This window comes from Triplophysa dalaica, chromosome 7, assembly GCF_015846415.1.
Source record: "Triplophysa dalaica isolate WHDGS20190420 chromosome 7, ASM1584641v1, whole genome shotgun sequence".
Taxonomy (NCBI): Eukaryota; Metazoa; Chordata; class Actinopteri; order Cypriniformes; family Nemacheilidae; genus Triplophysa; species Triplophysa dalaica.
In genome coordinates, this window is record NC_079548.1 from 2,372,596 (window position 1) to 2,383,125 (window position 10,530).

Sequence of the window (10,530 nt, forward strand, 5' to 3'; positions counted from 1 at the left end):
GGGTTGCCAGCCACATATTGTATTTTTACAGATCTAGAACTGTAATTATAATTTACAGTACTAGATCTGTAAACCGTTGTACTGTAAAATTACAGTAAAATGCTGGCAGCTGGGTTGCTAGCCACATAATGTATTTTTACAGAATACCGTAACCAGGTAAAAATATATATTTTTTAAAGGGGAAAACACTATACTTTGAACTTGAAACTAGAAAAACCAACAACATTCTCTGAGTTTTAAAACATTTATTTTAAAAGCAACGAACAGACACTTGCCTTATGTGAACACATTTGGCTGAAACGCTAGCTGTTTTTTTTAAACATTTAGTTGAACACTTAACACTTTATAATATATTAATCTTGTTAACCTTTAACAAATGTAAAAAAAAATCCAGAAATTTAAAGTGCTAGAACGGAAAAAAAAGAAAAATAGAGAAGCTATTCGCTGAATTGAAATTTCGCTGAAATGCCAGTTGTATTTTTATGAATGGAGTTAACGATACATGAAATCGTATTTACTTTTAACATACTTGCTGACAGGATCTAAACAAAATTCCATTCAAAGTCTGCAAGTTTTCGCAGAAGTGAGGAAACTGGTGGGCTTACAGTGGTGTTCTTTTTTTGCACAATTTGGCCGGATTTCTTTGAAGTCACTTTTCCTTTTTTTGCTTTCGATCCACGTTCAGGATTGATGTCAACAAAGCGTCTAAAAGGCAGAAAAGAAAAAAAATCAAATTAAATATTAGAGAGAGAGAAAGAGAGGTATGTTTTAACGACTATTCACCCAGCTTATTAACAATAAAATCCCCTCATCAGGTATGAATCAGGGCCAACCAGAGTATCAGTTGAAACACAGCCATAAACCCTGTTTATGTAGAGCACACATTGCCGAATCCAGTCCATATGTGTGACTTAATTTATAATAATTTTACAAAATTTCAACCTATAGGGTCCTTTCCACCATGACCTTGAGCCATTAGTTGTTGAGCTATTGTTCGATCAAGGGAAAAAGGTTTTTGGGGGGGTGTTAGGCTCAATGTAATGGTGAATGACCCCAGGTTGATTTTACTCCGAACCATCCCTTTAAATACCCTAATTTATACCAAAGCCTGGGCCTGGCTTAAAATAAGCCCTGTCTGCACTGCAAAAAATGCTTTTCTTTTTGTCTGATTTACAGTCCACATATCTAAAAAATCTTAAATCAAGATATATTTACTAGATACGTAAAATTTGATTAGATATTATGTCTTGTGTATTTATTAATCCAAATTAAGTGAGGTATTTTTTTGGACTGGAAACAAGACAAAAACATTGTGTTTGTCAGTGTGAAACCAGGTCCATGTTGTTATTCCCAGTAGTCAGCTGTACAAATGTTTATAAAAAAAAATGAAATTCTTAACAAATACTGTCAGGACAAGGTTAATATCAATTCAGTCTAAAATATATGAATGGCAAATATGCTTATGACTCACCTCTGAACAAACTCAAGGGTGCATGCTGCCTCTTCCTGGTACTGTAAATTGAAATTATAGAAGGAGGCAAACAGGGCTGCCAGGCCGGTGATGAAGGTGGGCTGTGCTCCTTCACACACAACTTGACCCTCCAAACTCAGCATCCAGCGCTGGTTGCTCAGAGATTGACCTGTAATAAAAATAAATTTTGAACTACATAGAACCCACATTTTTTTTTTAACTGTTATGTAACATAACAGTTAAAATAACTCTGAAACACCATTCACATGATACACCATTTCATTTTGCCTTAGTAATGTTTTTTGGTAGGGTTCATCGATACAGTAATGCTATAATTTAATTTATATGAGTAATTTCCTATTTAGAGGAATAGTTTTACCTGGTTAAATGAAAGTGTAAGAGTTAATTAGCTGGACTTCATAACCACACAATTTAGCTGATTGCAAAAGTTGATTTTTCCATACATATCATGCCAATTAAAATCTGTATTATATTTCTCATACTATCACCACTCTATGCCTGAAAAAGTTATACGATATTGGAACAACACCCCACTCCAAAAATGCTTTTCTTGGTTACTATTCTGTCTTGTTTCCAGATGACATTATTACATCAAGAATAATTTACTAGACAGAAAAAAACGACTAGAAACAAAAAAATAAATAGTAAAAAACTTTTGCAGAGGGGCGGGTAAATGATGACTTGCTTTCGATTTTAGGGTAAACGACTTTAATGTTTACATACCAAGAAATATAAGGCGTGGACTCTCTGGCAAATGAAGAGAATCCTGGACATCAGATGGAGTCGCAAATTCCTGAAACAAAATTTTAAAAGACAGCACAACCATGATAAACAGAACCAAACCAAAGAAGAGTTTACAGATAAATTAGATTGGTTGTAATAATCTCTACTTACATCTGCTTGAAGGAAAACACCATCTAACTTCTCTTTGAAGTGTGCAAGGAGTAGTTGTATGACCATGGCATCCACATCATTTTCACCTCTGGAAAGAATGCTTCGAATGTCATCATTGGTTGGTTTGCTTTTGAAAAATTCTATTATGATTTGTCCACACTCCTGAATAGACAATTCCAAACATCTGAGCACTTTTTTGTCAGTAAGCTGTTCAAAATGTCCATATATATGCCTCTGTGTGAAGAGATATGGCCATTTAGTTTTGATATCTGCAATTGTAGGGGATGGGGTTGCATTGATCATGTGACGCTGAAGCCAATAGGTTCCCTCCATGAGCTTGCAAACGTCTCCTCTCTCTACTCCAGACATTCCTTCATGAAGATGCATCTCCTCCATCTGCTGACGTTTCACTTCAAGACTGTCCGAACTTTCACCAGGTGGAAGAGCAGGCTGCCATCTTATACAACCATACGAGTCAGTGGAACTTCGTTTTCTAGTAGTTCCGGTGTCACTTCTTTGCATCCTATGATGACTTAGTGTATTTGTTCGATTCAGGTGCTCTATGCGTACTTTCAGCTGTGAAAGAACAGATTCATATCCACCCCCAACCTGCCTGTCACCCAACATGTCAGCAAAAGACTTTGGATACTGGCTCACTATTTTGCGACTAACAGTAAGACACTGTGATCTGGTGGGGTTTGTGTCATGTTTTCTCATTTCGTCAGCAAGGATTCTAATCATTTGTCTTCGGTCAGAAGGAGAAGGTCTCTGTCCATTCTCAACAGCACTCTTTATACCAGCTGGCATTAAGTTCCAGGGAACTTGGAAATTTTCAGTCCATGAATGAAACGCACTGGTTGATGCTAAACTGCTTGATGTTGGCCTTGAGGAGCTTGATGGAGCTGAATCAAGAGTAGAGTTTGTTTCGGGGGGAACCGAGGGAAGAACCTCAGCAGGTGGCAGTATGACTGTGCAGTTTTGATGTTCTGTGTGTATAAATATATATATATATACAAATAATCAGTTATTGCCTCAAATTACACCATAAACATTACTGGGGTGCATTGTAACAGAAAAAAGGTATAGTTCATACAAAATGTAAACATTCTGTCATTAATTTCTCACCCTCATGTCATTCCAAACCAGTAAGACTTTTGTTCACTTTGGTACATAAATGAAGATATTTTTGATAAAATCCAAGAAACTTCTGTACCTCTATAGACATTATACGCAACTTCCACTGTCAGTATAGTAATCCATATGACTCCAGTGGTTTTACCTTAATTTGACAATTGCTTTGTTCACCCCCAAAAACTAAAAATATTATGTACCACTTAATTTACAAAATAATAATCTCCAGTGTCTGTTCACACTACAATGTCTGCTCTCATGTCAACACAGCATGGCATGCAGTAGCATGAACATGCCTTGGAGATTAATATTGTGCAAATAAGGATTTTTGGGGTTCAAACAACACACTCATGTTGCTTCATAAAATAGAGGTTACACCACTGGTGTAACATCCATTAACTTAATGTCACACAGGTGTCAAACTCAGTTCCTGGAGGGCCTCAGCCCTACAGAGTTTAGTTCCAACCCTGCTTCAACACACACACCTGCAGTTTTCAATTAAGCCTGAAGGACTTGATTAACTGATCAGGTGTGTTTAATTAGGGTTGAAGCTAAATTCTGCAGGGCTGTGGCCCTCCAGGAACTCAGTTTGACATCCCTGGATGGAGTGACAAAAGTTCTTCAATTTAATCAAAAATATATCTATTTGTGTACTGAAAATGAAAGATTGTCTTGCTTGTTTGGAATGACATGAGGGTGAGTAATTAATGAAATTAAAGTTTTCATTTTTGGGTGAATAAATATGTACTATATTTGTGTTTTTTTTTTTTACATTATCTTTACCTTGATTTTGCCAAGAACTAAGAAGTTTCCTGCATTGGATGGGTCGTATAAACTCCAAAATGTCATCTTCTTTTACATAAACCAAATCATCCAAGCCTTCGACACCTTGGTCCATGAGCTTCTCAACAAGCTGGTTGGTAACATCTTGAGATAGGCTTGGCAACACCAACAATACTGCATCTTTCAAGACTTCTTTCATTCCAGACATTATTCTAGAATTGGGAAGGAATGATGGAGAACAATTACTGACAAGCCACACAATGAGTATTCAGGCAGAGGATAGTAATCCAGTAGGCTGTCTTGATTTATGCATAGGTAGCCTTGATCTTGTGGTGTCAAGCAATGAATTCCCTGGTCTAGAAGACAAAATGACTGAATTTTCTTTGTGACAAAATACACATTGCTATTGTCATTTACAAGAATTAACTGAATGTTCCCAAATATAATTCCCTCATCATTCTTCTGCAGAACAACATGCATGTTTTTTTTGTAAAGTGTTCCCTTTACAATCACTTCATTACATGCTACTGTATTCCCTGGCTGAAAGTTAAGACAAGCAACAGACCCTCGAATGTTGTCATTGTAGTCATTAACATGAAACTTTATTCCCTTCTCTGCCACAACATTTTCAGGGAAAGGGCTTCCAGCATTTAGGTAAGCCTGCAGAAGTTGATGTCTCTCTGCCAATGTAGCACTCAGGTTCTTGAAATTGTGCAATTTTCTTGCGCACTGTTTAAAGTATGAGTGCTTACTTTCAAAGCGTAGCGTCCACAGGCGAATAAGTGGACCAAAATGACCAGTGAGCTCAGCATAATGACACAGGTAGTGGTGCTTTGGCTTAAGGGGATGATTTGGAAAAAACACCTTTCGTGTCTCAATATACTCCTCTATTAGCACTGATAGATATGCAATCTGACCAATATTAATGGAAGGAGCACAGATGAGCTCCGCTATCTGTCTGAGTTGAAGTACTAACTGCCATACCTCATTTTCAGTTGGATTGACAATCTTTTCCCCAACCAATAGAGGTAAAAGCCGGAGAAGGCACCAATTCTGAACTGCATGTCCGCTTAATTTCCCAGTACCAGGAGTCACCTCAACTGGTTTATCACGCGCATCATTCCCAAGATACTTGAACTGGTTAATACGACGATTTAGTTCAGTGTATGTGAACTGTTTCTCCCCATTCACAAGATGATCGATATACAAAGCCAGGTCAAATGACACAACACCTTCAAAAAGATTGTGTCCCAGACAGGGAGGTAATCCTGGCTGGCAAACGTGAAAATATTTCAGGTCATTAAAGGGAGAATTACTTTTGACCCCATTTGCAATTTCAGTTTGATCCTCATCCAAATCCTTAAGATTTTGCTTATACGACTCCACAGTTCTTGTTAATGCCTTTTTTAGGGGATCTGAGTTAAATGTCGGGCGGTCAATTTCACAGTATCTGCAAAAGTTTTTACTTCTACTGAAATTCTCAACAAAGCCACCAATGTAATGCGATCCAAGGTTATCGCCAGCTATGGCACACAATGAACCTTTGTGCACCTTCCCATCCGCTAACTCGACACCATTTTCCTCAATGTCTTTAAGGTCTTTTATCAGAGTGGCAAAGACCAAATCTTGTCCAAAGAATCGAAAATCTTGCTCCCTACACAGCAGAACTAGCTGAATAGGGTCAATGCCTGATCTACAGTGAGGCAGCAAGTTTGCAAGAGTCATGTAAACGGCAAGAATTTTGTGCTTTTTCTTACCAGAACCAAGCGGATTGGCAACTTCAAAAGCATCTTCGTACAAGATTAGAGCTAATGAATCGTCATCAGTTTTGAACAGCATATTTTCAGCAATATTGTTGCCATCCCATACATCAGATAGGATATCTTTTGCTCTGACTTCAGATCGTGAATTATTATGTTGTTCTATCACCGATTTACAGCAGAAAAGTGCTTCTAAGCTTTTCTTTATAGGAATGTATTGAGCAAAGCTTTCCTTGCCAGATTCATTTTGACCAAGACAGACTGGGACAGGATCTACAAACTTAAAATTTTCTTTATAAAAAGACTTTCTCCTCTTATCAGTGCTAAGTATATTAATATTAGACCTCCGAAAAAGATCATCAGTTTGCAAGACATCAACAACGCTCTTTACATCATTTTCAGAAATACCAAGCGCAGTCAATTTTTCCCCTAGCTTGAGTAGCAAATTAGACTGGCTAATATCATGGATGTCTTGAATCCCCTCAATAACCGACTGAATCACAGATGATGGGAGAATATGCTGGGCCTGTAACTTGAGATAAAAAAGAGCCATGTTTTTCAAAAAAAGAGATTCATCTGCATTATCTGGCAAAAGTGCATTCTCCAACTGCTCTATGCCATCGCCACAATCAAATAATTCAGGCTGTGGATGTGAGCGTTCTGCCTCACCATGTGACATTTGTACTGAAACATTTGACTGCAGTATACTATGACGCAACCTTTCTGCTGAAGAGTTTCGATGATTTCTGGATAAATGTGAAGTCAATGTAGATGCTACAGAAAATTGTTTATTACATGTAAATGGACATGGCACTCTGGTGCCTTCTTTGATATGAATTTTCAAGTGTAAAACGAAGTTTTTCAAATCACTGCACTTTTCTTGACATGTACCAATATCACACACTAAAGCATCAATTCCTAACTGCTCAAAAGATGTCTTTGAGGGCCTGTCTTTGTGATCCCTGAACATGTGAGCCTTGAAAGCAGTGAACTTTTTAAATTTTCTGGAGCAATCAGAAATACCACATTTGAAAACGGAATTTGGAACATGACTATGGATTTTCATGTGCTGGCAAAATGCTGACAATGATTCAAAAGAATAATCGCAGAACTGACACCATGGCATTTTAGCACGTGGACTAGACATAGCACTTACTTTAGCACTGGATTGTCATCAGATTGTAAAACCTGAAAAGAAAAAAACATGTTAATAAAAAGCAGATCATCCAAATGACATTGTAAATGTTGTCTATGCGCGATTGTTACTCGATAAAGAGGTGGGACAAGTGATTTTTATCTTCAGGGTATATATATATATATATAAAAAAGCAGGTCATGCAACTGAAATGGTATGATGTGAAATATCGAAGTTAATTTACTTGGTAAAGAGGTGGAGTGTTTCTTTTTCGCGGTAGAAAACCATGTTTGCAAAATCAAACTAATCGTTTAAACGATACTTGGTAAAGAGGTGGAACGAGCGATTTTTACCGTCGATGTATTTATAAATATATATAAAAGCAAGTCATGCAACTGAAATGGTATGCTGCGTAGGCCTATGTGAAATATCGAAGTTAAGTTGCTACTCGGTAAAGAGGTGGAGTGGGTTTTTTTTCGCGGTACAAAACCACGTGCGCAAAATCAAACTATTCGTGTAAACAATGTATAAATCCGAACGCAATAAATAAATAAAAATAGATTGGCTTACCGTATCAATCAGTTGAACACTCTTCTCAAACTCTATAATCCACTTTTGCTCACAGACGCATGACAGATTCGTCCTCCTGTCTTCATGAAGTTCATGTGACGTTAACAGTTTCTGCTGCGTCACACAGGCAACCCATATTTGAAAGATGCTAACAGAAGCTGTCACGAAACGAAGCTCACACGAACCAAAGCTAACAAAAGCTTACACGAAACGAAGCTTACACGAAAAAAAACTCAACAAAGTGTAAAGATTAATAACAAATTCACAAACTATTTATATAGATCGAAGGAATAAATATTCGTCAGACCCGCTGGCACATCAAGTTTTCCTTAACCGTCTCCTCTGAATTGAGCGCGAATAAAATCAATCCCACAATGCAATGCATTTACAGTATGATACTGTATTACGAATGTAGCGGGATGAAAACAGAATTGAGCTGTATATTTACAGCTGTACTGTAAAATATACAGCTTAATACTGTATTATGGAAATACAGTACAATTCTGTACGAAATTCGCTGTAAATTTACAGTAAAGGGTTACAGTGTATCTAAAGGCAAATGCTCACCAAGACCTGACTGAAACGGCTCGTGTAATGTCGTAGCAAAATCGATCACCCGATGTAGAAAGAAATCGCGAAGACCGAGGAGCCAGGTTTTGGAGAGTTTCAATCTTTATGTGCTCGAGCAAGGATAGTGAGAGTTCAGAGTTCTCCTGAAGAGATCTCATGTCGATGTAAACCAAGTTCTATACCATTTTTGTTTTTATTACCTTTGAGTTCACGATAAGGTACAGATAATGCTACCCAAAAAGGTAATATTGTCCATAGCAACAAAACTGAACACAGCAGTGTTTGTGACAATGTTCTCAACATGTATGTGCTTTACATGCTGTTATGCCTATATGCTCAATGATATTGCTGGTTAAGCAGCACGTGAGGTTCACATCCTTTTGTTATATCAAAAGTTAAATCAAAAGAAGTACATGGATGTATAACAAACATTAAACGTATTATTTTATATTAGAAGTTTGTTTAATCTTTATTAAGATTATTTACATGACAAGACTGAATATTTAAATGGAACTAATCTGTTGATTTCTTTTTCAAATTGCCTGCGGTAGATTACTGTATAGTTTATAATCATTCCATGTGTTTTGTTGAATTTGTGGTTTTCCAGATTTTCTCTCTACTGTCATGTTGCCTTTAATTTTAATGAACGGAAGAGCCTTGATCTCAATTTATGCTTGACCACAAGGAAAATGTTGCAGGTATTGTTTGATCTAAATTGATAAAGGCATAATCTGTGAATAATATATTTTATTGAGACCGGTTTATGGCCTGAAGAAGTACTGCAGAGGACACAACAAATGAGTTTCACTGATCTGTTTCCAGAGTTGTCCACCCATGTTATGCATTTGTGCCTTTTGCTGCTTTGCACTTTTAAAGCCCACTGTACGGTATGTAAACATCATGTCTACAATGGTGAACTGATGTAGATATCTGAGTAAAGTGGTTTGATATTCTGTATTAGTAGGTTTATTTAAATGAACCTTTTTCACTTAATAGGCAATCATACATGGTGTCATGGTTCCACTATCATGTCATGTTTTATTCTTGTCTCAAGTGGAGCCATGGCATTGCCTGATGGTTTTGTGTGGGGAGAGATGTTTTTGACAATGACGGTCTTCCATACTCTCCCCGAGTCGCGTGATCATTCCTACCCTCCTGTTTCCTAGTTTCTGTTAATTACCTTGCCTATAAAGAGTCCTCATGTTTCTTTGTCTCGTTGCTCGTGCATTGTTTGATAGATGCTGTTTCTGTATGCTGTTCTTGTTCACGTTTGCTGTACCCATTGGTCGTTGTTCCTGTACCTGTTCGTCATAGTAAGTCTAGTTTAGTCAGTGTAAGTGTTTTGTTGTTAAAGTGTTTGTTTTGTTAGTTTAGTCAGTCAGTGTCCTTCGTAGTTAGTTTAAATATAGTATCCTGTCCTGTTTTCCCCCCACGTGGGTTTTGTTTTGCCTGTTTGTTTTGTTAGTGTTTATGTTTAATAAAACCTCTGTTTACCATCTATACCGTCTGTGTCTGCCTGCACTTGGGTTCTCACGCCATGTCTCACACCAGAGTTCATGACACATGGCGTATGTATTGGCTGTTCTACAGAATTTGTCTGTTCAAGACGCTGAGCAAGTTTTCCGAAATGATCTGGATTACCATCAAAGGAAAATAACATATTATTTATTTTCAGGTTTCTTGCCTTTCTCCCTGTTCAGTAATTTTGATCAGTTCTAAGGGGATTTTATTCATTATAGTTTCTTGAAACAATGATGCTTAAACATTAAAATAAAATTTGTCCAAGTCTTTGGAGAATACACAATAACAGTAAAATGAACATGAATGAATGATCCTTATCATTACCTCAGGCTGTGGCATCTCGCATCTCTACTGTGTTAGATATCATGAAGCCCTAAATCTAAAATGACAGAGTTGAAGATATTAAAGTTAATTGTTATTTTATGAATTTGTATTTTTTTCATGAATTCATTCATTCATGTTTCTTGGAAGCCTACATCAGTGCGACGTGGCAGCTGATAGACATATGGAAACTTTAAATGTTTTATAGTTTTGTATTACTTGTTTAAAAAAAACTTTGGTCCTGAATTGTCACCCTGCAGTATTGAAGGATCCTACAACTGAGATTTACATGGCTCTGCACTGCATACATCAGTTTGTGGACTTTCTCTGTCTATGGCTGATGTTAGGAATGT

General features: G+C 37.1%; 1 protein-coding gene across 1 annotated transcript; it reads right to left on the minus strand.

The window, feature by feature from the left end:
* Nucleotides 1-1,467: 1,467 nt before the first annotated feature.
* Nucleotides 1,468-4,508, minus strand: LOC130425753 (uncharacterized). The gene is made up of 4 exons (XM_056752134.1): nucleotides 4,301-4,508; nucleotides 2,387-3,372; nucleotides 2,216-2,285; nucleotides 1,468-1,640 (listed from the first exon to the last, which is right to left on the minus strand). Exons 1-4 carry the CDS (start codon nucleotides 4,506-4,508, stop codon nucleotides 1,468-1,470), a joined length of 1,437 nt encoding a protein of 478 aa, XP_056608112.1.
* Between the last annotated feature and the right edge of the window lie 6,022 nt (nucleotides 4,509-10,530).